Source organism: Podarcis tiliguerta (assembly GCF_965153285.1).
Source record: "Podarcis tiliguerta genome assembly, chromosome: 8".
Taxonomy (NCBI): domain Eukaryota; kingdom Metazoa; phylum Chordata; class Lepidosauria; order Squamata; family Lacertidae; genus Podarcis; species Podarcis tiliguerta.
The window spans coordinates 3,758,890-3,786,516 of NC_139541.1; the positions used below are offsets into that span (position 1 = coordinate 3,758,890).

The 27,627-nt window shown below is 47.5% G+C and overlaps 1 protein-coding gene across 6 annotated transcripts in view; it reads right to left on the minus strand.

Moving 5' to 3' along the window:
- TET3 (tet methylcytosine dioxygenase 3) overlaps positions 1–27,627 on the minus strand; it is a 105,311-nt gene that overhangs the window by 30,459 nt on the left and 47,225 nt on the right. For 5 of the 6 annotated variants that reach the window (XM_083453566.1, XM_083453567.1, XM_083453568.1 and 2 more), the window contains one exon: positions 6,127–8,842. In XM_083453566.1, coding sequence (XP_083309692.1) covers positions 6,127–8,842 — 2,716 coding nt within the window. Of the gene's footprint in view, positions 1–6,126; positions 8,843–20,404; positions 20,548–27,627 lie in introns of those variants that run through there. The other variant, XM_083453571.1, reaches the window with a different exon arrangement.

Below are 27,627 nucleotides of genomic sequence, written 5' to 3' on the forward strand. Positions count from 1 at the left end.
AGCAACATTGCCACCCATGCCTTCAGGCTTAATTACGCCAATTTGGTCCACCAGACCAAGCCTTTCCCATCTTACACTGCATTAATGCCAAAAGGGCTCCAGAAGCTTTATTTGCAAGCCCCTTGAAAGCAGCTGTCAGAGATCTAGGACAGGCATAGGCAAACTCCGACCCTCCAGATGTTTTGAGACTACAATTCCCATCATCTCTGACCACTGGTCCTGTTAGCTAGGGATGATGGGGATTGTAGTTCCAAAACATCTGGAGGGCCGGAGTTTGCCTGTGCCTGGTCTGGGAGCACGTCAGGCCAGTTTTAAGCATTACACAAAATGAAATAAGGGTCCTCAGCTGCCACTTCCCTGCTACTAGGGCTTCTTCAACTTCTCATACATCATCAGAACAATGGCAAACCCATGCTGGCTGGTGCTGATGGGAGCTGTAGCCCCAAAAAGCTGGAGAGCAGCTGGAGAAGGCCTGACTAGAGCTTAAATTGGTTAATTTCATTGGACACAGTAAAGGTATTATTGTTATTATAAATGGAGTTCCAAAATCATTGACCATGGATCAGATTTTGGCCCACTCTGTCTCATCCATTTCATGCACAAGTTGGCAACAGTGACCCAACACCATCTGTCAGGCATTCTTTATTGTGATTCCTGCCTTGCAGGGGGTTGGACTAGACAATGCTTTAGGTCCCTTCCAACTCTGTGATTCTATGAGCTTGTGGACTTTTGGGACACCATATCACTTCATACCTGGAAATACAAGAGTCCCCACCTTGGGTTGAGCTCACTGCTATGCCACTCTCTTCCCCTCAGAAACAACAGTTCAAGTGCAAGTGGAAGTCCAAGGCCCAATTCTGCTGGCAGAGTCGCAGGTAAAGCCCTGGAAACCACCACTTGCTACCTTCCATACCTTTGACTCTGAGGGTAAATGGAAAAGACAGTTCATGCTGTTAAGCCCTAGAAGCTCCTGGGGGATTCACAGTCCCTTTCAGCCAACTACCACACCAAAGGCTCCTGCAATCCTAACTGACTGAATCAAGCAAGTGCTTGGTGGTGTTAGAAACTCAGATATAAGCAGGGCACCAAATGGCGCTTTAAACCTAGGTTATGGTCACCACAAGATGTTGATTCACAGGAGCTTGGACTGCATGACCCTTGGGGTCCTTTCCAATGCTACAATTCTGCATGTTTATGATCTCAACTACATTGCTTGACTGTAGCTTGCTCTTACAACATTTCACTTGCCCCAGTATGCAAGACGGAGAAACACACACAATCGAAATGGAAATGATATTAACTATGGAACAAGGCAGAGGTTTTTAAACAGTGGTTTGTGAGTTCCCTTTGGGTGGCCTGCGGAGAGGCTGCAGCACAGTCAAATATGAGGAACGGCTAAGGGAGCTGGGCATGTTTAGCCTGGAGAAGAGGAGGTGAAGGGGTGATATGATAGCCATGTTCAAATATATAAAAGGATGTCACATAGAGGAGGGAGAAAGGTTGTTTTCTGCTGCTCCAAAGAAGCGGACACGGAGCAATGGATCCAAACTACAAGAAAGAAGATTCCACCTAAACATTAGGAAGAACTTCCTGACAGTAAGAGCTGTTCGACAGTGGAATTTGCTGCCAAGGAGTGTGGTGGAGTCTCCTTCTTTGGAGGTCTTTAAGCAGAGGCTTGACAACCATATGTCAGGAGTGATCTGATGGTGGTTCCTGCTTGGCAGGGGGTTGGACTCGATGGCCCTTGTGGTCTCTTCCAACTCTATGATTCTATGATTCTATTCTATGATATCTGTACTCAGCCCTGCTCCTACTTTCCTTGACATGATGATGGAGGACTGCATGCAAGTCAGTTGGCTCAGTTGCCAACCTGGTGCCCAAAACTCTCCACTTGGTTGTGATTGGACCTGTGCCAGTAGCAATATGCGCCTGGTACCTACCTGGGAATTTAGAACACTGGTGTTTGGCTCTCATCAAAACCAATTCAGCAAAAGCCACCAACCTAGGTGCAGCATGATTTCCGCTTTGTGGCAATTGTTGGAAGCTGCACCTACGGTGTTGCCTTTCCAGAACTGAGAAGCATCATCTCCTTCTTCCCATATTAGTTCTTGAAACAAGCAAACAAAAAAGCAACCAAACCCTCCAGTAAGGTGAGACTTGCTCCACTCTTGCAGGCTGCAAGGATTTGCCCTCTGTTGGGTGTAAACACAGCTGGTCTTTTCTTTGAAGTCTGATGGAGACTGGCTTCGGCCAGACTACACTTGGCTCAGTTGCCAAGCTATTTTAAAATAACAAGAGACCCAAAACAGAAATCCTTAAATCTTGGCCAGTTCCATTGCTAGGGCAGGAAATACAAAGGTATCAGCATGGTTGGTCCATGCTGACCAAATGGCCTGATCTCAGCAATTAGTGGCCAGCTAAAGATCAGTTAATCAGTGACATAACAACATGTGAGATGGCTTCATAACTGTTAAAACAGTAAAATTGTTTTGCAAACAAGTCCACAAAAGTTGCAAGGCCACCTGCCCAGAGGTCCTTAACTTAGTAAAATACCGTATTTTTTGCTCTATAAGACTCACTTTTTCCGTCCTAAAAAGTAAGGGGAAATGTGTGTGCGTCTTATGGAGCGAATGCAGGCTGCACAGCTATCTCAGAAGCCAGAACAGCAAGAGGGATTGCTGCTTTCACTGTGCAGCGATCCCTCTTGCTGTTCTGGCTTCTGAGATTCAGAATATTTTTTTTCTTGTTTTCCTCCTCCAAAAACTAGATGCGTCTTGTGGTCTGGTTCGTCTTATAGAGCGAAAAATACGGTATACCCTAAAAGAAAACAATTGGCATTGGCTCAGGTCCACTCACTGGTCACTTGCAAAAATTTCTTGCTCACCATTGGCGACCAGGTACATAGCTACTTACAGCCTGATTCAGCCAGTCACTCATTATCAAATCCCTTCATTGAACCTTTTTTCAGATTGGGGGGGGGGGAACTTGATGAGTGGTCATTACTCCTCTGAAAATACAGTGAGGAAGGAAGAAACTATGCCTGTTTTCCAGGTGGAAAAAACTGAGCCTAATACCAGGCATAGGCAAACTCGGCCCTCCAGATGTTTTGGGACCATCATCCCTAGCTAACAGGACCAGTGGTCAGAGATTATGGGAATTGTAGTCTCAGAACATCTGGAGGGCCAAGTTTGCCTATGCCTGCTAATACTGTTGGGAAGCTAAGGACAGCCTTACTGGACTGGGTCCAGGGCAGGGCTGAAGGTCTAACCTGAAAAGCAACTCCCCCAACAAATTGAAGGTGTGTGACCTGCTGTATAACAAAATATCCCAAGAGACTTAGCAGGATAACACAGATAGGCTCACTGTAAACAGCTGGAGAAGGGAATTTCAATGGCACTTCTGAAAGCATCACTGCCTGGAGAGGTTGCTAGAGGAAGCTGGCAGAGGAAGATATCAATCTATGTAAAAATGCAGACAAAAGATATTCACAAGAGCAGACAGCATGAAGGCCAGAGAGGTTGGCTGAGTCATAGAGGGTGATCAAGATGATCAAGGGTTTGGAAGCCAAACCTTATGAAGAATGGTTGAGGGAGTTGGGTCTGTTTAGCCTGGAGAAGAGACAAGCTGAGAGGTGCTATGATAGCCAACTTCATATATCTGAAGGAATGTCACACAGAAGAGGAAACAAGCTTGTTTTCTGCTGCTCCAGAGGGCAGGACCCAAACCAATGGATTCAAATGAGAAGGAGGGAGACTCTGACTAAACATTAGGAAGAACTTTATGAAGGTAAGAGCTGTTTGACAGTGGAATGAACTCCACTTCACTGGGGGGGGGGTTGTTAAGCAGAGGTTGGATGGCCATCTGTCAGGGATTCATTAGCTGTTATTCCTGCATTGCAAGGGGTTGGACTAGATGACCCCTGGGATTCCTTCCAACTCCACAATTCTATGATTCTATGCAAAGAATGGATGGGCAAACTGATGCCCTCCAGATGATGTTGGGCTTCAGGTCCTGTCAACCCCACTGAGCACAGCCAATGGTAGCAACATGCATCCTAGAATTGCTTTTTTGCTGCTGCTGCTGCTGCTGCTGCTACTGCTGCTACTAGCTGGAAGGCTTAACACCATATATTCCAGTTTTGGCCACTTGGTAACTTACAGATAACTTTGAACATGCTTAGGAAGGCTGGCTTATGAATTTGTTGGGCCCTGACCACACACAGGTCCCCACACCCCAGAATTGCCCCTTCACTATGGGGCAGGAATTCAAACTAAACACATAGCCATGGTAAAGGAAAACCAACATCATTTATATATTATAACTATGAAAGGCAGGGATGATTGACGCTAGGCCTTCCAGATGTTGTTGGATCCCAACTCCCATCACCCCCAGGCAGCCTGGTCAAAAGTCTGGGGTGGTGGAAGTTGCAGCTCAGCAACATCTGGAGGGACCAACATTAGCTACAACTGACGCAGGGCCAGTAAGTGGGCTGAGACCTGTGGCCACCATCAGAATTCTCTGCTACATAATGCGCGGTGTTGGTGGAGATCACACCAAGTGCAGCTTCTTCAAACATTGTGGCAGCCGTAGCAAGAGAGTTTGGAGATATTTCAGAACTTGCCCAGTACAACATCTGGCCCATGGCTGGTGCTCTACAAACTTTACATTGGCCTTTGCCAACCTGATGCCCTCCAGATGTTTTGGACTACAATTCCCACCATATGGCCCCTTGGGAGTGCGCCATGTTGGCATAGGCTCCTTTCCACAGGAGTTAAAGCACTTTCAAAGTTGGAAGTCGCTGACTTGAAGGTTTCTGAGGGACAAAGGAACTCCTGCTTCCCCCACGATCGCCCTTTTCTCACCCAACCCTAATTTTTATTCCAAGCACATCTTTGTGGCCCAGTGCCAAGAGAAAGAGAAAACAAATCTCAGCTGGACAGCAGCCATCCAGACAAACGACCAATAATGGACATGCAGCGCCGTCTGGTTTTATCACCAGCAGCTGATGGCATAAGTCCTTAGTAAACTCCTCTTGGCTGCCTTCTCTCTTACTGCATTATTTCTCCCCCATATGGAGAAAGCTGATGTGCACAGCACAAAGAGCTGACTTTTCCATGTGGTGTATTCAGCTCACAGCCACCACCCTGCAGGGCAAAGGTGCCATCTTTGGGGGGGCCGGATGCCCAGCCAGGCAACCCAAAGGCAACCCAAAACATTGCGCGTGTGACATCACATGGCATGACATAGGCGCCATCTGCATGGGGCCAACAGAGGCCCTGTCCCAGTCACTGCCGTTACGCCAGACAGTGGGCAGTTACGCAAGGCAGTGGGCGCCATATGGTGACGCAAGTGACTCAATGACATCATGCCGTGCATGAGCCGCTGGGCACCCACAATCTGGGGCCCAAGTTGGCACCTCTGCTGCAGGGGTCATCAATGGAAAGGGCAGAGCTGCCAGCTCAAAACCCTATGGGGCCCTTCCCTTCACCTGTACTCAGCTGAAGGCTCTTTTCCCGTACAGCTAACCCCACACCTACAATCAGATGCTGTGCAGGCAACATGGCCTTATAGTTCCTTATTGTGTGCAAACAACTTTAAAGCTTCCTCAGTGGTGGCAATGGTGCCCCTGCACTCCTTAAATGCTACAAGTCCCATGCTTCTGAAGAAGATGAAAAGGAAACACTTATTCACTTCATGCACAGTTAACTGAGGGAACTCACTGCTACAAGGTATGGTGATGGTCACTGACTTAGATACACGTAGTTTAGGCCCCATTACCCTACCAGAAGAGCAGTCAGTTAAAATGACTCAGCTAGTTGTTTTGTGAAAAGTAAACTTTTAGAAGGGACTGGCAACACAGGATGGTTCGCACCTGTGCTGCAGATTCATTTCTGTTTCAAACTTGTGCCAGAGTTAACACAGAAAGCCTCAGCATTATTTGCAAGAGCTCAAAATCCTGATGTGGAGAGTGCAAATGCCATGCAACTCCGCACATGTGCACACGCCAGCACAGACACAAACACCCTCTTCCGAAACCCACCCTCAGGCAACACTTGTTTTCGTTTTTTAGAAATCAGGATTATTCCTTTGCAAGACACAAGGGGGCAGGGAAATCACATGACTCACCCACGCAGTCACAAGTCGGGAACTCCGCTTGAGCGCGCTTGGCAGGCGTGTCCAGCAAGCTCTTGGTTGGCGTGTCCAGGTACTTCAAGGGAGATTCCAGAAATCCACTGAGTGTAGGCATGAGCGGCACTTTATCCTTGGTTGGTGTCCCTTCCATGGAAGCGGTATCTGTGTTTTGGTTTTCATCAGAGTAAAAGCACGTGGTGGACACCACGGTAATAGCACCAGAAGATTCGATTTTTATCTGCTTAGGGGACCGAGCTGCAAAAGGGTTTTCAAAAGGCTGCCCAGCCCCTGGCAAGAGGGGTAACGTTTTGTGACCCGCATTGGCAGCACCTGTCAGGGGCAGAGGGCAGTCCTTGCTAGCCGGAGGCTGGAGAGCTGCATCTAAGCCCGCCGTGGGCTCTGGAGAATGGCTCAGAGAAGACAATGAGGGCAGAGGAGAAGGAGGAGGAGGAGGGTGGGGGGCTGAAAGTGGCCCATCCCCAAGGAGCAGTGGGGCAGGAAGCTCGGAATTCTGAAAGCTGAAATTTTCTCCAAACTCCGCTTCAAACTGCTTGATCAGCTCCTCCAGCTTGTCATCCATCGCGATGGAACTGTGGGCGAAGAGAGGGTGGTCTGCTGGGTTTGCAGTCCTGTGGAAGGCTTCCTCGTGCCCATTGCTGCAGGCCACGGAGGATGAGCAAGGGGCAAAGCCAGGCACAGGAGTGGCCAGGGAAGCCGTGTTGCAGGCAGAGTTCTCAGGGTAGTAGCAATGGCTCTCCTCCTGGTTGGGACAGCATGTTTCCTGAGTGTTGGGAGCCGGGCTTCTGTTTTCAAGTAACTTCTGCAATGGAGACTGCTCTGCAGGGCTGGCTGGCATGGGAAGAGGGGGCAGGAGCCTGGGAGGGGTGCTGGAGACCAGGAGCTGCTCAGGTGGCATCTCTTTGCTCGGACGCTCTGGAGTGGCAACCGAGCGGAGTCCTTCCAAGCTGATCTGGCTGACAGGGAGGAAGAGGGGCTGAGCATCCTTCTGCTTGGACCTCTTGATCTGGACTTGCTTGCGCAGCGGCTTGGCTGGAGTATTTTTATCAGGCTGGGCCTTCTTCTTCCTCTCCTTGACAGGCTTTTCTGATGGCTTTGGTAGTGGTGGTGGCTGGGCCTGGGTGCTGGGAGCCCACCAGTTTGGCATCTGCTCCTGGGGGCTTCCTGGAGGTGTCTTCTGGTCCACGAAAAGGCTGCGCTTATGGTGGAGGTGGTGCTGCAGAGCCTTCTGGGTCTTCTTGTGGAAGCTCGTCTCCTGCAGGAGCTGCGATAGCTGTGGGCTGGAGGAGGCTGCCTTGGGGTAGCTGGGGCTGTCGTCCTTCTGGGCGAATGGCTCCTGCTTTGGCTTGGCAGCTTTGGCTTTGCCGGGCATTGCTTCAGGTCGCTTGAACACGGATTTGATGCAGTCCGTGGCGCTGCCCAGTAGCTGCTCCAGCTCAGCCATGGGATCACTCACCAGTGGAGAAGGAGGGGTGTTGGAATGCAGGCCCCATAGGCTGCTCTTCAGCTTGCCTTCATCGCCCCACTGCTCGGGGAACTCCACTTTTTGCGGGGTGGAGGAGTTGGGGAACAGCTCTGATGGCTCCAGATGTCCGTTGTTGCGATCAAGGCAATAGGGGGCCATATCCTGAGCAACCTTTGCTCCCTGCTGCCAGGAAGATGGTGCTGATGATGCAGGAGCTTGGAGCAGGTTGTGGCTCATGTATGATTTCGAGGCCTGGCTCTGGTACAGCTCAGCACCGGATTCAGATAGCACCGAGTTGGGGTGGTTGTGTGCCGGGAAACGGGAAGGCTGCTCCAGCTGTTCCTTGGAGATGAATGCCATGGCTTGCAAGGGACTCTGGGGAGGGGGAGGAGTCTCTTGGGCTGGCTCAGGAAGAACAGCTGACAACTGTGTGAGGGCTTCAATAGCAATGGCTGTCTGGAGGCTGATGTTCTTCTCCTTCGCAATATTCAGTGCATTTTCCGTAAGAGGGAGGGCCTCCAGGGAACACGAAGCCTCCTTCTCTTCTGTAGCAGGCATCAGCTTATGATTAGCACCATTGTCTAAGGGGGGTTGGCGTTCCTGGCTGAGAGGCTGTGGGATGCAGCTCTGGTCCTCTCCAGTGGCCAATCTGATCTTCTTCTCAAGCCACTCCAGGTAGTCTGGGCACTCGGGTCCATCGCAGTTGCAGTTGGGTGGTTTGACGCCATGCTTTGCATAATTCAGAGCAGCTTTGAGAGCAGTCAGGTCCTCGTTGCCAGAGCAGGTGCTGGAAAGAGGCACCGCCAGGTCATTGTCTACCCCACTGCTGCGATTCATCTCGGCGTTGAATTTCTCATACAGCTGCATACTCAGCAAGGAAGGGGACCGCAGAGGCACCATCCCGTGTGAAGACATGGCTGCTTCTGCTGCTGCCGAGAAATCCACCAAGTTCTGAGCGCCCTCCAAGTTGGCATTGCTGGAGGAGTCTCCCTGGCTTGGGGCAGATGGCAGCCTCTCCCAGTTGGCTTTCTGCTCAGCGCAGGAGCTGTTGAGCCATGCAGGTGTTTCCATCAGCATGGCCCCTCTTCCAGAGGCTTGGGATCCTCCTCCATTGGCCAGGCCAGGCAGACGGTCCTCGCTCAACCTTCTTTCTTCAACATGGCTAAATGGCCCTTCTTCCATTTGGCCTGTTTTGGGTCCATCAACTGAACTGCACTCCAAACCGGTCTGAAACAAGAGAAGAAAAACAGAAATAATGAGGTCTAGTGGAGCAAACAAACCTAGCAGTCTAGCAGCATCTTGGTGGTGATTATGTTTTTATTTGAACCCCACCCATCTGACTGGGTTGCCCCGGACAGAAAGCTTTGGCAATCCCATCCGCCATGAACTCAGTGAGTTTTGACTATACGCAATTTTGGCTTTAGGTGTGATCTCCAAACCTTGACGTTGGGAAAGATTATGGGCACAAGGAGAAGGGGACGACAGAGGACAAGATGGTTGGACAGTGTTCTCAAAGCTAACATGAGTTTGACCAAGCTGTGGGAGGCAGTGGAAGACAGGAGTGCCTGGTGTGCTCTGGTCCATGGGGTCATGAAGACACAACTAAATGACTAAACAAGAACAACAACAAAAACGTAAGCCCTCTGTAAGTTGTGGGCTTACTGTATGTGCCACTTGAGTTCTCACTCTTCCAACTGGAGCCTCTCAACCAGGAAGAAGGTGGTGCTCTAAATAAACAGCCAGAAAGAGCCAGGTAGGTGCTTCCCCATCTCACCATTCCAGGAAAGGCCATTGTTGTACATATGGTGGATTCTTCAATTGACATTCATTTCCTTATACGCTATTGCTTTATGCAAGTAGCACCATCCATATGAACACATAGGAGAAAGGCCTGTTATTTTAGTAGTGTTGCCTAATAGAATATATTGACTAAGTATCTCGTTTTAGGGAAACATTTTGATAGTGTTAACTGTATCCCTGAAACAGAGATACTTAGTCAATATATCCTTTAATTCAAGTTAACACAAGCCTTCAAGGCTGCTTCCTTGACCCCTCAGAGCCATTCAAAATGGGCCTAAGCACCGCTGCTACTCTGGTTAAAAACCATTACAATACAAAGACTCCCCTACAATGAAAGTTTGCAGCATTTGGGATATTTTAATTTAGAGAAAGTAAGATGTGACATGACAGAAGTTTATAAAATTATTCATGGCATGAAGAAAGTGATAGAAAGGTTTTCTTCCCTCTCTCATAACACTAGTACTTGTGGACAGCCAGAGAAGCTGAGGGTTGGAAGCTTCAGGACAGAAGGAAGAATGTCCTCCTTCACACCGCACAGAGTTAAACTACGGAACTCTCTGACACAGGAGGCAGTGATGGCCACCAAGCAAGACGGCTTTAAAGGGGATTAGACAAATTCATGGAGGAAAGGGCTATCAATGGCTACAACCCCTACAGTTGGAAGAAGCAATGCTCATGTGCTTGAATCCTGCTTATGGGTTTCCCACAGGCTGGCCACTGTGAGAACAGGGTGCTAGTCGAGATGTTCCACTGTCCTGATGCAGCATAGGTTCTAAGATATGTTAACTTAAGCACGTCTATGGAAGAAAAGTTTACTGCCTTCTCTCCATTACAGCCACCTACAATCCCTAAAGCCTGTTCAAAAGGAATAGACCAAACAGGAAGGGAGCATTGTATATAAAGGATGTGCGCACTTCTGCAGAAATCCATGACCTGGAGCATGAAAAGCAGATTGAGAGTATATGGGTAAAAATTGTAGGAGCTTACAGATGAGCTGGGAGTTAAGAAGGGCATGTATAAGAAATGGGAAATCACAAGGGAGGAGTATATACGAGTAGCCAACAGTTGCAGGGGGGAAGTCAGGCTGGCTAAAGCTCAGAATGAGCTCAGGCTTGCAAGAGAGGTTAAAAATAATAATACAGTGGTACCTTGGTGGATCACAAGCTTAACACGAGTCAACAGTGTGATGCAGCAGCAAAAAAAGCTAATGCTATTCTAGGCTGCATCAACAGAAGTCTAGTGTCCAGATCACGGGAAGTAAAAGTACCACTCTATTCTGCCTTAGTGAGACCACACCTGGAATACTGTGTCCAATCCTGGGCACTACAATTTAATAATAATAATAATAATAATAAATTTTGGAAGTGGCTCTGCAAGATCCCAGGCAGGGAATGTTTCCTACCTGGAGAAGCCAGAGATTGAACTTGGTGTCTTCTGCATGCAAAGCAGATGCTCTACCAATGAGTCATGGCTCTTCCCATTACTGGACTGGTCAGTATGGGAAGAGGCACTCCATCCCAAATCATTTGGGTCCCAAATCATTCAGGATTTGTAAGTTTATATTATATATTACATTTTTATACCACCATTTCTTCCAAGGAGCTCAAAGTGGCATACATAGTTCTCCTCCTCCCCATTTCATCCTCACAGCCCTGAGATTAGGCTGAGAGACAGTGATTGCCTAAGGTCACCCAGTGAGCTTCACAGCCAAATGGGGATTTGAACCCTGGCCTCCCACGTCATAGCCCAACACTCTAGCTGTTGCACCACACTGGCTCTCATTAAGCCAACATTAACACATTACCGTATTTTTCGTCCCATAGGACGCTCCGTCCCATAGGACGCACCTAGTTTTTTGGGGGGGAAATAAAGGAAGAACCGGGCGCTCTGCTTTCAGGGCACCCGACGCCCCGGGAAGCAGGCTGCTATCCGCAGCCTAGACATCCCTGCGGGACCTCCCACAGGGCTGCCTAGGCTGCGGATGTCTTCCTGAAGCCTGGAGAGCGAGAGGGGTCGGTGCGCACCGACGCCTCTCACTCTCCAAGCTTCAGTGAAAGCCTGCATTCGCCCCATAGGACGCACCCAGATTTCCCCTTCATTTTTGGAGGGGGAAAAGTGTCCTATAGGGCGAAAAATACAGTAACTTGGGCCCAGTAACTTCTAGGCAGCCACAGAAGAGAGTTACGTATCAGAGTGCTGAAACTGTGTGCCCAGGACCTGAGAAATCCTCTGTCTGGGAGTTCTAACTCAGTATGGGAAAGCGCTCCAAAGATTGCAAGATTCCCCACTGTTATTTCACTCTCCTGTGCTGCTGCTGCCGCTGCCGCCACTGTAGGCCAGAAGCCTGTTAAGCGACTTGTGCTCTGCACTGACAGGCCAGTGGAGTGGGCAAGCTCCAACAAGCCTCTTCTTGGAGAAGCTGCCTGTGGTTGTCTTGTAAACCAGTCTTTTGCTACCCTGCACATAAACCCACTCACAGGTGTGCACGCACACACACACCCCACACGCGCACACCCTCTCTGTGTGAGCTCTTGCCAATGTGAAGCGCAGCCCTGCTCAGAGAGCAGATCAGGCAGGTCTGGAAGCTTCCTGGGCTCCATCCAAGTCGGTCAAGGATACAGCAGCTGTTCAACCCTCCTCTCGCAAAGGCTGCTCAGCATTCCTGAAACAAGCAGGGCTGCCGGTGTTTACTGGGGTAGCTTGTGCACAGGCAGGAAGGTGGGGGTTGTGGCTACTTCTGGTTGACCACAACACTGGCTGTGCCTGTCCTGCAAACCCCACATATGTCTCTAACCTAGGAAATGTTATAGGCTGATTCCCTGCTAGGTTATATTGCAGCCAGTTAGAGCCTGATCCCAACCTATTGATGAGGCCTGATGCTGTGGAATTGAAAATAATGGGGAAGTCAGCTTCAGCGACTTTGACCCTTCGTAGCTTAGCGTTCCTCCACACGTGCCCAGATGAAACACCACCTGGCAGTACAGACAGCTCTCAGCTGGGTTCACTGGGCTCCAAAGAGGTTCGCTGTCTCTTGCCTATGCATTAAGAGCCTCATGCTCTACCAGCTGAGCTATTCAGAGACCTTGAACATGTACTGGTCACCAGTTTTGTTTCTGAGCCAATAAGAAAATAATCATCAGGACGACCAAGGCAGTTTCCTAAGTAAAGCCTATTTCAGAATCCTAAAAGCTGAAATGATCCATGAGTTGCTTTTTGTTTCTCCTGCAAAAACCATGTGGGGAAAATTCACAATTGATCAAGTGCCCTGAAGGTTAGGAGGAAGGGCCATTGCTCCTCCTTTGAATTTCATACTATAATACTCCAACACCAGTCATACAAGCAGTCTATTATGTCCACTAAACACATTGCCAAGAAACATCTGAAAGCCATTTCATTAGAAAGAAACTTGTTGGTAGGACCCAGAGGAGGCGCAGCCCTCTTCAAAGCCATCACTTCAAAGCACAGGCATAATTTTTCCCCAAAAAAAGAAAATGAAACAACTACAAGCAAAACCACTGAATATTTTCCAAGTTAAGATTATGCTGTAGAGAAGCTATCAAGTGCTGGAAAACTATTTCAGGTTCCAAGAAGCCAACCTAAAACATTTCAGGAGTAAAATTCCTGGGCTCCTCTCCCTTCCTTTGACAAATTTAATCAAGTTTATCATGGCTTTCAATGTCCTTGCAACTAAGGCTGTTTCAGTTGATAAGGCCGGTTTAGACTTTCTAAAAGTCTTTGACAAAATCTCTCACCAGAAGGTATTCATGAAACTAAAGTAGTCAACAAAGGGCAACAAAAGAGGAATGGTATTTTGTGTGTGTAACCAGGAAAGAAGGAGAAGGCATCAGTTAACTTCAGTAGCTCCTCAAATGAACAAACTTTTTGGGAGAGAAATGCTCCCTTTGTTTCACTCCTCTTAGTAGATTAATTCCCAGTTCAAAAATTAAGGTTGTGAGGCAGCCTTCAACAATTTGGACTACAGCTCCCATCGGCCCCAGCCACCATGGCCATATGATGCTGGGATTGATGGAAGCTGTAGTCCAAAAGATCTTCAGGACCACAGGTTGGTGAAGAATGCTGTAAGGCAGGGGTTTTCAACCAGTGTGCTGTGGCACCGTGGGGTGTCTTGAATGATAGTCTGGGGTGTCGTGGGCAACACTGGTTTCTGTCCCTCTTTCCTTCCCTCCCTCCTCTGATGCTCTCCCGCATCTCTGCCTCCCAAAGGCTTGCGCAGCTGTTTGTTGCAGCAGCGCTGGCTACAAGCTCCCCAGGCGAATGGTGCCTCTGGGGCTGGCCAGGGGGTGCTTCCCAGGCCTCTGAGGGGCAGTGTGAGGAGGCACCTCTCTTTGGGGCAGGGGGGGCAGCTCAGAGATGAAGGGTGGCAGCAGGAGTCCCAAAAAAGGAGAGAGGAGGCTGAGGGAACACTCCACAAGGGAGGGTGTTCGGAAAGGGGTGAGAGGCTGCCCACTCTGCAGACAAGAGGTGACCTAACTGGCCTCCTGAGCCCCATAAGAGTGATAGGAGTGCCCTAGAAAGAACGTAGTTGGTCAAGGGAACCATGGACTCAAAAAGGTTGAAAATCTCAGCTGTAAGAGAACTGAAGTAGCATAGTGGCTGACACTGAGCAGATACAAAGACGAGGACAGTGGAAAAGCAGCATCCTGATAGCTGCAGTTTGTGGCTTACCATCTGCAATCTAGGACTAGTAATACAGATCTCTACCTCACACCTCACACCACTGTTTTCATAACATGATAATGTATGTTCAGTGCCTTGAACGTGATATATTATGTATCATCTACTATAGAATATATTATTGTCTGCTCTCTTCTGTTTAGTAGTCCCATGGCTGCTTTTCCAATTCAGACACCACACCAAACCACAGTGTGAGCGTAATTCAAACACTGGTTTCTGATTCTGGTTTACCAGCCCAACACAAGCCATAGTTTATCAGTTCCTTTATCACAGTGAATCAAGTTAAGTTCTCTGATCTATGTCTGAAATGAGCTTGTGTAGATGTAGGAAAGGTTTCCCTCTGTATTCGTGATTCAAAGAATCATAGAATTATAGAATTGGAAAGGATATAAATGGTCATCTAGTCCCACTCCCTGGCATGCAGGAATTTCAATGAAAGCATCCATGACAGATGGCCACCCAATCTCTGCTTAAAAACCTCCAAGGAAGGAGAGTCCACAACCTCCTGAGGGAGTCTGTTCCACTGTTGAACAGCTCTGTCAGAAAGTCCTTCCTAATATTTAATCAGCATCTCATTTCTTGTAGCTTGATGCCATTGGATAAAACAAGCTTGCTCCATCTTCCATGTGACAGCCCTTGAGATATCTGAAGAAGGCTCTCATATCTCCTCTCGGTCCCCTTTTTTCCAGGCTAAACATACCATTCTTCCTCATAAGACTTGGTTTCCAGACTCTTGATCATCTTGGTCGACATCCTCTGCACACCTTCCAGCTTGTCAATATCCTTCTTAAATTGTGGTGCCCAGAAATGGACACAGTATTCCAGGTGTGGTCTAACCAAGGCAGAATACAGTGGTACTATTACTTCCCTTGATCTGGACGTTAGACTTCTGTTGAGGCAGCCTAGAATAGTGCTAGCTTTTATTCTGCTGCTGAATCACACAGTTGACTCAAGTTAAGTGTGTGGTCTATTAAGACCTCTAGATCCTTTTCACATGAACTACTGGCAAGCCAGGTGTCCCCCATCTTATATCTGTGCAGCTGGTTCTTCCTGTCTAAGTGTAGAACCCTACATTTGCCCCTACTGAAATTCATTTTGTTAGTTTTGGCCCAGTTCTCCAATCTGTTATAGTCATCTTGAATCTTGATTCTGTCTTCTGCAGCATTAGCTACTCATCCTAGTTTGGTGTCAATTGAAAATATGATGATCATCCCCACAATACAACCCAAGTTGTTCATAAAGACGTTGAACAACAATGGGCTCAGGGCAGAACTTTGCGTACCCCACTTGTCGCTTCTTTCCAGGATGACAAGGAACCATTAGTGAGGACTCTTTGGATTCGGCCAGTCAACCAGCTACAAACTGTCCAACCCACAACTTTTCCCCCTGCCATTCCTAGTTTTGCTTGATTCCTTCAGTTCCCAAGCCAAGCAGGCCCAATTCAAGGTGCTTATGTTGCCATTTAAAGCCCGGATTAAGCCTGGGGAAGAAACATCTGAGAGAAAATCTTCTCCCCCATCACACAAGCCATGTTTTGAGATCAGTGGGAGAGACTCTCCTGGTGTTTCCTACATAAAAAAAGGTATGTGGTGCAGGCATCTCTGGAACATCCTTTTTGGTGGTGGAGTGACCTCGCCACAGAAGTGTGTAGCTTTGTATTCTTTCAGACACCAGATCAAAACCCCATATTTTTTCACCAGGCTTTTAGTGGCTGATGGGGTCAAGTAATTTTTATGGTGTTTCTAACTATGCTACTTCTATAATTTATGAGAATGTTTTAATGTTTCCATTTATTATGTTTGTTTTTGTAAACCACTCTGTGACCAGTTTGGGTGAAGGGTGCTATAGAAACTTATTATTAGAATAAAATACATAACTACCTAGTATTGTTTGTTTGCTTGTTTGCCTGACTGTGCTGCCTCAGCCACCATATTGTTCTAGTATTATTAATCTGGAGAAATCCTAGCTGAGCTGATATTTCTAATTCTTTCCATGCAGCTTATTCACTGGGTTGGTGAAGCAATTCACGTAGGTGCCAGATTTAAAAGGTGGGCTGTGAGGTGGCCTTTGGGGCATGAAGGGAGGAGAGCTGAGAGAAGATTATCCAGGGGACAAGAGAGGAATGAGGATATGTGGTTTTGGGAGTAGTAAGCACATGGAACTCACTCCCACAGGAGGCAGTGATGGCCAATGATTTAGATGGCTTTTAAAGAGCACTGGACAAATTGATGGAGGGCTATTAATAGCTATTAGTAATGCTGGCGATGCTCTACCTCGACAGCTGGAGGCAGCAGTGCTTCTGAATTCCGGTTGCTGGAAACCGCAGGAGGGAAGAGTGCTCTTGTGCTCAAACCCTACTCGTGGGTTTCTCACAGGCATCTGGTGGGCCACTGTGAGAACAGGATGATGGACTAGATGGGCCACTGGCTTCATCCAGCAGGCTCTTCTTAGGTTCTTATGAGGTACAAATCCAATCTCTCTCCCACCCTGTGAACCCAAAATGCTATTTGGGATCAACTTTATTTATACCACACCATCAAAGTTACTGAGCAAAGAAAACAGGTCCTAACCTTGCAGAACGTATATTTAAAACTTGACGAAGGAAGGGATAGGAGGTCAAGGAAGGGAAAGAATGCCCATTGGTTACAGCTACATGGACTTTTTAAAGGTTTCAGTGGGTTGCAGAGACAAATAACTGTGCCAAATATGATTATCATTATGTGTCAAAGACTTCCGAGAAAAGTCATGGGGGTGTTCATGTAGGTGGACTATTCCAGGCACAAACCTGCCAGCAACTGGTATCATTAGGCAGCACCCGCCAGGGCCCAAACCCAGCAAGGGGCACACCATTCACTATGGCTGCTGCTCACTGGCTTCTCTCTTTCTCCCTGTGGCCCGGACAACAACAGCCACCATCTCTCTCTCTCAGCACAATCCTCACCACCACACACAGGGAGGAAGAGAGAGCAACTGGCAAGGGAGAGCAACTGGCCACTGTAGAGCTGCCTTCAGATGTCTTTTGAAGGTTATATAATTACTCATCTCTTTGACATCTGATGCGAGGGCATACCACAGGGTGGGCACCACTACCAAGAAGGCCCTCTGCCTGGCTCCCTGTAGCTTCACATAATCACAGTGAGGGAACTGCCAGTAGGCCCTCAGAGCTGGACCTCAGAGTCTGGGCTGAACAATGGGGGTGGAGACACTTCTTCAGGTATACTGGGTTTTTATTTTAGGGCTTCAAAGGTCAGCACCAACACTTTGAATTGTGCACGGAAACATACTGGGAGTCAATGTAGGTCTTTCAGGACCGGTGTTATATGGTCTCAGCAGCTGCTCCCAGTCACCAGTCTAGCTGCCACATTCTGGATCAGTTGTAGTTTCTGAGTCACTTTCAAAGGCAGTCCCACGTAGAGTGAACTGCAGTAGCCCAAGTGGGAGATAATCAGAGCATGCACCACTCTGGCGAGACAGTGCGCAGGCAGGTAGGGTCTCAGCCTGCATACCAGATGGAGCTAGTAGACAGCTGCCCTGGACACAGAATAAATCTGTACCTCCATGGACAGCTGTGAGTCCAAAATGACACCCGGGCTGTGCACCTGGTCCTTCAGGGGCACAGTTACCCTATTCAGGACCAGGGAGTCCTCCACACCAGCCCGCCCCCAGTTCCCCCAAAACAGTACTTCTGTCTTGACAGGATTCAACTTCAATCCATTAGCTGCCATCCATCCTCCAACCGCCTCCAGGCACTCACACAGGACCTTCACCGCCTTCACTGGTTCTGATTTGAAAGAGAGGTAGAGGTGGGTATCATCTGCATATTGATGGACACCCAGTCCAAACCCCCTGATTATCTCTCCCAGCAGCTTCATATAGATGTTTAAAAGCATGGGGGAGTGGACAGAGCCCTAAGGCACCCCACAAATGAGTGCCCGGGGTCCCAACACCACTTTCTGGACATGGCACAGGAGAAAGGAGCAGAACCACAGCATAACAGCACCCCCAGCTCCCAACCCCCCTAGACAATCCAGAAGGATACCATGGTTAATGGTATCAAAAGCCGCTGATGAGAGATCCCGCAGAACTAAGAAACAGCTTTTACCTCTGTCCCTAGCCCGCTGGAGATCATCAACCAGTACAACCAAGGCAGTTTCAGTCCCACGATGAGGCCTGAACCCTGACTGGAAGGGGTCCAAATGGTCTGCATCCTCCAGATGTGCCTGGAGTTGTTCAAGTGACCACCCACCTTGCCCAAGAATGGAAGATTTGAGACTGGGTGATAATTGGCCATAATGGCCAGGTCCAAAGATGGTTTTTTAAAGAAGCAGTTTAATAACCGCTTCTTTAAGTGGGTCCAGGAAGACTCTCTCACAGAGGGAAGCATTTACCACCCCACAAAGCCCATTGCCCAGTGCTTATATGACGTGTTGGGAGTGGGAGCACGTGTGTCTACACCTCAAAAGTGTTCAGGGGAAGAGACATTGTTCAGTGGTAGTGTACCTGATTAAAGAGCACATGAAGAGAGTGTTGGATAGGACCATTGGCCCATCTAGTCCAGCATCCTGTTCTCACAGTGGCCAACCAGATGCCTGTGGGAAACCCACAAGCAGGGCCCAAATGCAGGAGCCCCCTCCCCTCCTATGGTTTCCAGCAACTGGTATTTAAAAGCATACGCCTCTGACTGTGGAAGCAGAGTGTAACCATAATGGCTAGTAGCTATCAATAGCCCTCTCCTCCTCCATGAATTTGTCTAATCCTCTTTTAAAGCCGTCTAGATTGGCGGCCATCACTGCCTCCTATGGGAGTCAATTCTACAGTTTAACTCTGTGCTGCATGAAGAAGTTTGGTTTTTTTCAGCTGTCCTGAATCTTCCAACATTCAGGTGAAACTGCATGTGGACAAACACCAGGTTGCAAAGTAAATACCTCCCTCAAGAAGCAGGAGGAGCAGAAATAAAATGCATCCCCAATTATGCTTGCAGCCCATGTTAAAAAAAAGAAGCAGCAAATTTGAGTCCAGTCTTGGCAACAAGCTGGGGCAAGTTTACCTTATCCTGAAATCACAAGAATCTAACTTAGGCTGGCCAACTTCTGAAATGCTAGATAAATACACCAGCTTTTATGGAACGCTGCTGATTTTTACAAGTATTTTTTTTTATTATTTTTTTGCAGATTAAATTTGCCCATTTTTGTTAACCCATTCCTGTGTTTTCCTATCCATTCCTTTGTTCTTTCCCAGCACAGCAGTAGCAGCAGGGTCTGCCAGAGCCTTTTGTGCATTCATCCCCCTCCCACCCAGCTCCCTTGCAAAAACTCCATGATCCGAACAAACCCTTTGGTTTCCTCTCCTCCTCTGCAAACAAAGATCCCCGGGAGGACATGCTGGTCCCAGAGCAAGGATCATTTATGTGGCATGCACTCCCTTGCTTAAATGTTCCTGGAGGAAGCAGCACCCCAAACACAAAGTCATCCTAATGCTTTATAACAAAAACATTTTCCCCACCACACCTCACCGTGGCTTGGGGGGGAAGGGAATAGCAATACGAGAGGAAAATGAAAGCGGGGAGGGGGGGTCACATATTTCCCACCCCACCCCCAACACAAAAGGCTTACATTCTTTTAGAATTTAAAACAAAAAAAAATGTAAAGAACTCCCAACATTAAAGGGAAAATGACCTCAAGGATTTTGGCAAAGGTTTCAAATCCAACTTCAAAAAGTTAGCAGCCATTTGTGGTTTGATGCAATTATGGGAAAGCTCCACTGCAAAGCTGCAAGGTGCAGGAAAAGCAATAAAGCAAAATGACAGAGTAACCTCCACACCACAAACTGCATCTGCCTCCCTACATACTCGGCACAATTCACTCTCTGGGCTCTGTCTGCAGATCTTCATGCCTCAAGCCCTTCTGCACAGCGGCACTGCCATGGTTCAGAAACAGCGAGCAAAATGTTGACAGAGGTTCGCGTTTCACAGGGCTTCCAAAGTGCACTCAGCCTCCCCTAATGGTGCCCCAATTTTCTCCTCCGGTTTAGCTACAGTGCTGCAAATCCTGTTTGTTAAAAATGGCATGTGTGTTTGCTGCCTTACACACCAGATTTGTGAACTCGGCTTACAAGAGGGCAGCCCATCCTGTGTGCAGAAAAAGCTGCCTTTGGCTAAGTGCTCTGTGCAAAGAACAAGCCAGTCAATCGCTTCTCCAGCGAACACAAAGAAGGAGACAGACAGACATCTTGGAAAACTGCAGGCAAGAGAGGAGAGGGGGAGAAGAGGGGAAAACAGCACAAGGAAGCACTTACATTTCCAGAATTCGCCAAGAGAGAACCAAACGCGGCGAAGGAGAAGAAAAGCAAAGCATGGAGGAATCCCGAGGAAAATGAGATATGCCACAACTGAAGACCGATTGCAGAGGAGGTAACAGTGATCTAGTTATTCAGCCTACACAGACCTCCCCCTCCCCTCTCCGAACAGCTGTGGGGGCCATTATCCCTCCTGCACATTGCACGTACATCCCCAGGATGGCTGCAGTGCTGCATAGAGTCAGAGAGGACTGGATTGCTGCAGGAGACAGGAAGAGACTTTTCCCCCCTGGAAGGGGTGGGGGAAGCCACACCCCAGCAGGCTTGGAGGAGGAAGGCCTTCACCTTTCCAAAAGGTCTTTTGAAAATATGTATTTTTTAAAAGAATAAAATCTAATTCCACAAAGTGACGTACGCACAAGAAGTCGCCCACTCTTCAAAGCACTGCGTCTTGCAAGTGCTGTGTTTTCCTACTGCAGACATCTACAAAACTACCTCAGATGACCCTCCTGACCGCTCTGTTAAAAGGAACCAGTTGCGCTCGCTGCAACAGAAGCGCGGAAACATGGCTGTGGCCAATTGCAGCTCCCTCCCCCCCCCCCATCCAAGCACCACAAGTCTGACGTCAGAGCATCGTCTCATCCTAACGAAATCCCTTCCAAGGTAAGCGCAGTGGAGAACCCGCCTCCCATCCCCGGTCTCTCTTCCGTAAATGATCCCTCTGACGCGATCCAGAAGTCCCCAGTACTGCAGAGACATTGCTCCTCCTCTACATCACATGGTCGCATCTCCAACCCTGTTTCATGGGGCATGTGGTCCTGGGTCACACGACTCCAGGCTCAGTTCCTCGCTGCTGGTGGGAAGCGCCAAGTTTAAGGACAGCAAGGGGGAAGTGTTAGTCATCACGCTACGGGAGTGACACCTTTTCCCATTGCAGCCAATCAGAAGCCAATCGAAGTTTTCGTTGCATCAAAGCGTCAAGTTGTTACGCATCAAAGGCTACCTATCCTATAACACTCTAGTAAGTGAAGTTTTTGAGCGCACGTGTACAGTACAGGCTGCTACTGCAAAAGCCCCTCTCTCAAATCTGAATGCAAGGACCTTGCCTATCCCACTTGGCTTGGCTTGTTCTACGCTATGTTCGTGCTCCGTTAGGAGGAAAGTATCATGCCTCTATTATTAACTGTAAGGTGCAAAAAGTGCTGCTGTCTCATACAATATAGGGCTCAGACTGGGAATATCTCTTTAACCATTTCGGAGCACATTCTGAATCCCCCATCTTGCAGGGCCAGAATAAATGTCACATATCCATATGGTTCTAAAAGACAACAACTATACTAGAAAGGAGATTCCAACTAAACATCAGGAAGAACTTTATGACAGTAAGAGCTGTTCGACTGTGGAATGGAGAAGGTGGCGGACTCTCCTAGGAGGATTTTGAGCAGAGGTTGGGTGCTTTAGTTGAGATTCCCGCATTGCAGGGGTTAGACTAGAGGACCCTCGAGGGCCCTTCCAACTATATGATTCTATGACTGTGAAGTATCTTAACCATTTCAAACCCCCAGTCAATTAATGAATGAATGAGGTGCACAAACCCAATTATTCAGAGGCCAATCCTTCAGCTTCTGACAGATAAAATTAGAGACGTTCTTCTGACACCCTAGTTCACATACCAAGGAGAACCACAAACACATACATACACAACCAAGCTAAAAGCATTGTTCCATGTGCTGTATTTATCATGTAATAGCATTCACTTATTTACTGATTATCCCTGCCCTGATTTAAAAGCCAAGCAGGAGGCCCACTCCCATTTCACAATTGGCTTGAAAGAACACAAACAGGCAAAACCTGCCTAAGAAAGGCAAAAATGAGATGTGTGTGTATATGCTCCAATTCCGGAGCTCCATCTCTCCCCCCCCCCCCCAAATCTTCTACAATCCTCTGAATAAATATTTCTGGTCTTCTTCCGAAGTGTCAGTGTTGCTAAAAGGTATTTTAAGAGCTGTTTCCTACATTTGCACACAAACCCGTCTTGAGAATTCTGGAAGGACTTGGCTATGGTAGTGAGCGAAAGGGCTTGGCTATGTGGCCTTGAAACAATCCCCTCCTTCACCACATGGCTCTAATCAGGAGCAACCTTGGAACCACAGCTCTGAGGCTGAACTAAGTCTGTTAATAGCTCACTTATTTATTTATTTTACTTTTTTAAGGGCACATGCAAATACTGAATCACACACACACAGAGAGAGAGAGAGAGAGAGGGAGGGAGAGGGAGAGACTTTGGAGCTGCCTCAGCAGGTTCTGAGTCTTTAAAGAGCCAAAGAGCATACCTGCCAACTCCCCAAAAGAAAACAAAGGGAAATTAAACATTATAGTGGGCTGGGACTGCACCAGCCGGTTTTGATATTACACTCAGACAAGCAGCAAGCAAGAGACTCAAGAGGCAAATGAAAAATAAGCCACTATGAGGACTGCAGATGGGAGGCAAACCAAGGCTGTGGGTTTAACCATTGGGGTGAGGGGAACCCAGAAACAGAAGCTATGTAAGAAGAACTGGCCACACACAGGGGCGCCAGCTCCTGGGGGCTGAGCCCTTTTGGCCACCACTCCAAATATTATTGGAATAGGGGCTGGGGGCCCTCAATGACCACAAAGTGCAAAGGCGAAGCATGGAGGCAAGCATGGCACAGCTCCAGTGGCTGGCTCCTCCTTCTCCTCCTGCCACAGAAAAGTGAGACATCTGCCTTAGTGGCAGGATCCCACAGGGGCAGCAGATCCCAGTGTCAATCTCCCCCCCCCCCTTTATTCCTTGTGTAGAGGCAGGGAAGAGGGCACCATTTTGGGATCTGCCTCAGGTACCCTGAAGGTTCTTGCTGGACAATTTGTATCCAACACTAATCAAATATGATGCTGATAAGAATTTATCAGTGCCATGACTTTCCCAGCCTGAGCCCTATGATGTGTTCCACTGAACTCCTTTGTGTTAGCTTTCTTCGCCCATGGTTCTTCACAAAGAAGGCCATGAGCAGCAATCCTGTTTCTAAGATGGACACACTTCTTGAACTGTTCAATTTGCTTCGCTGGCCCCGCCATGCTCTCACCACAGAAGGCTTGCAAGTTCACGAACTGTCCAGCAAGAATGCAACCTCAGAACTGCGCAAATGGAAGGAGGGCAATGTTCTGAAGATACCTGAGGAAGAGTAACTGCAAACAGAGTATAATCACTACAAGCATAGGGCTTAGTGTCCCCTTTGCTTGTCACCATAGCACAGGGAGAACGTTTTCAGACACCTGTGGTTCATCTGCTCCGTATGCTTTCCAAAAAAAGTCTGGAAAACTCAAAGCAGCACACGCAACTGGCCAGAGCCCCAAGCCCCAACGAGTGCAGTCACTGCTATGCCCAGTTCACATGCTGGGCATCTTCTCTTGGGCAAGAGATGTGCTCCAGTGAAACCCAGAGAATACTGGAAGTTTCATGATGCTGGGCATGAGTCAGTGCTCTTCCCACATGACCCGCGGCAAGGCCTGCCTGCACGTCTGCAGGACAGGAGCCTAATCTAATCTTGGTTTCCTCCTTGTCCCAGGGCAGGATGGTGTGGAGCTTGCATGTGTACACACACACACACACACACTCTCCCTTATGTTTCTGCATGCCTGCTGCTCAAATTCTATGGCAAGAAAAGCAAAATTCTATGGCATGATTTCTTACTTTGCACAATTTCTCTGTCTTTTTCTTTGTGCGTAAAGGAGAAATCCCTCTTTAAAATGGTGTTTCCTATATATACCATAACAAGAAGAGACTATCTGTAATGGAAAGGGCCAAATTATATAGATGGTGCAAGAGTGCATGTCAGTCTTCCAATTTTATTTTATTTTGTAGTGAAAATGCATCCTTAATTGGAAGAAAAAGAACGGTAGAAAGGAGGGGCTGCTAAGTCTAGTCCCTCTTATTCTTTCTCCACTCCAAAGTGCCTTCCAAACTGCTTTTTTGGAGGGGGGGGGGGAGTCTTAGGCACTTCACAGCCAAAGGAATGTTAACTCTTGACTGTCAAAGATAACACAGTTGCTTCTACAGCTCTGGATGCCAACGCACACCAATCTAGCATCTAGGCTTCTATTCCTAGGTCAACACTAGGGGTCGGCAAACTAAGGCCTGTAGGCCAGAGAAGGCCCACCTGGGTCGTAAATCCAGCCCGCACCCCACGCCACAAAGCCGAGACTCCCAGCGATGGTGAAGGAAGGAAGAAGCGGCGGCGGCTCTGCCACTCAATTGCCGCGCCTGGTTTAGCTCAGCAGCGTTTGATTGGCAGAGCTGCCACCACTCGGTCTCTTCTTCCTGTCACAAGGAGACAAGGCAGTGCCCACCTCCAGCTCCTCCCACCTCGCCCACTCAGGAGTCCGCTTTCCCTTCCCTGCCAGCTTCTACCTGTGCCGCCAGAAGACGGCGTGTAGCCGCACCCTGCCCTGCCGTTGGATGCACGGACACCAAGAGCCCTAAAGACATGCTTGCTCACAAGTAAGCCGCAGTTGTTTCAAGGCCACTTGTTCAGCGCTTGAAGAACTGCTCATGCCCACTGAGATGAAATGCGCTACGGATCACGCCCCTGGGAAGGTAAGCACAGCGGCTGGCCCCCTCGCCTCTTCCACCAGCTTACGTACCTTCCCCAGATGGGCTGCACACATGCAGCCAGAGACTGCACCTATGTGAAAACTTCCTCTGCTAACCCCTTTTCAGTCCCCTCCTGATTCTGGGAGAAAGTGGTGCAGGAGAGGTTGGGGAAGCACCTAGCTTGCCTCTTGCCTGACCTGCCTCTTCCTCCAACCCATCTTGTGCTCAGCCTCCAGCTCTGAAGCATCCCCTGCCTCCAACTCTTTCCTCCACAAATCACTGGCACCCTCTCCCACCCCCATTCCCCTGGTGCACACTCCTGCCAGTCCCTGACAGGAGAGCACTGATACAAGGTCCTCCACTGCTCTTCATATATTTATAATACATTCTGTGTATTAAAATGGAAGGATTTGTAATTGTTCTTTCCATCTTGGCCCATCCTCTCCCTGGAGAGTTCAAAGCCTTGAGATCTATGGAGGAAACGGTTCTTGTGGTTCTGTAAATTAGGCATTGTCCATTGTGCGGCAATGTGGTGGCATTCCAACTGTGGAGCTCTCATCCTCTGGAGGTGTTGTTTGTCTCCTTCACTGACAATCTTCCGGTGTCAAGTCACATGTTTTTACCCAGACCTTTAGGGGGAAATGGATACATAAATGTCCCTTGGTTTTCCTTTATGTCACTGTTGAGATGTTGGAGAGTTTTCACTGTGAATATGCTGGGTTCAATGAATAATAAATATTTTAAATAACTGTGCCATTTGTATTGTGTGTTGTTTCATCTGAATGTTTCACAAACCACTCTAGGTTCCCAATGTCACATCTCACTTGGTCATCAGTCCCAATATCTTTAGACTGCAGCAACACAAGAGAAAGTTTGGAATAAGATCAAGAAAGATTTGGAGATTTGGAACAGAATGGACCTTTCCCTGATGGGAAGGATAGCAGTGATAAAGATGAATGCACTACCAAATATGTTATTTTTATTTCAGTCAATACCGATAATAAGTAATCTTGTCTGCTTCAGAAACCGGCAAAAATATATTTCTAAGTTTGTCTGGAATGGGAAAAAGCCTAGAATAAAATATAAAATACTTATAGATATAAAAGACAAAGGAGGCTTTTCCCTCCCAGACTTTAAACTGTACTATGAAGCAGCATGTATTACGTGGATTCGGGACTGGATTAAATTAGAGAAAGATGAAATACTGGACTGGGAAGAGCACAATAATAGATCTGGTTGGCATTCATATTTATGGTATGGGAAAGATAAAAAAACATAAAGGCTTTCATAACCATATAATAAGAACCCAAACCCCATGGTGGCTTTTGCCAGTGGAGGCATTAGCATTAAAACCACTCAACAGCAGAGGCAGCCGGCTAACATTTAGAGAATTATTGGGGGGGGGGGGAGGGTATACCAAAAGAGTATGAAGAATTTAAAGTCTTTTTTGCAAAGTTGGCTACATCATAGACAGTTCAAAGAGGATAATAAGAGAGATTTTGGCTACATAGTTTCAAACTTTGAAAAAGAAATTATCGAGAGTGATACAAAATTCTTAAAAAGAGGTATAATCTCCTGCTATATGGGGAAACATTGGATGAGATGGTAAAGTCAGCACAAATAAAGTGGGCTCAAGATTTAGGTCATAATATACAATTTGAAGATTGGGAAAGGATGGGGAAGCTGAATTTAAAATTTACAGACTGTATTTATTGAAAGAGAATTATATGAAAATGATGTATACAGTGGTACCTCAGGTTACATACGCTTCAGGTTACATATGCTTCAGGTTACAGACTCAGCTAACCCAGAAATAGTGCTTAAGGTTAAGAACTTTGCTTCAGGATGAGAACAGAAATCGTGCTCCGGCATTGCAGCGGCAGCGGGAGGCCCCATTAGCTAAAGTGGTGCTTCAGGTTAAGAACAGTTTCAGGTTAAGAACAGACCTCCGGAACGAATTAAGTGCTTAACCTGAGGTACCACTGTAGATGGTACATTACAGCAGAGAAAGTGGGTAAAATGTATAAGACGGGATTGAAAACTTGTTGGAGACGTAAAGAAAAAGATGGTACATTTTATCCTATGTGGTGGGAATGCAAAAAGGTCAGAAATTATTGGGAAATGATATATAATGAACTGAAAAAAAAATGTTTAAAAAGAAACCAGAAGCATTCCTCCTAGGGATTTTAGATCAAGATATAAGAAAAGACAACCGGAAATTATTTATGTATGCAACAACAGTGGCAAGAATTTTATTAGCACAAGCTTGGAAGACAGAAGAAACCCCAATGAAAGAACAATGGCAAGAGAAACTCCTGGAATATGCAGAATTAGCAAATTTACATGAAAAGGACAACAAATACTTTAAAAGAGAATGGGAACCATTTACAATATATATGAAGAGACAACATGAAGAGTTGGACTCATTGGCAGGGTTTGAGTAAACAGTCACAAATGTATAAAATAAAATAAAAATAGATGTAAATGTATTAGGAATAAATTGGGGAAATAATAGGCAGGATGAATAAATTGAAAGTAAAACGAAGCAGAAGTATGAGGGAAGTCCATGGGAGGGGGGCAGGAAAAAATGGAAAACTGTTAGAGAGATATT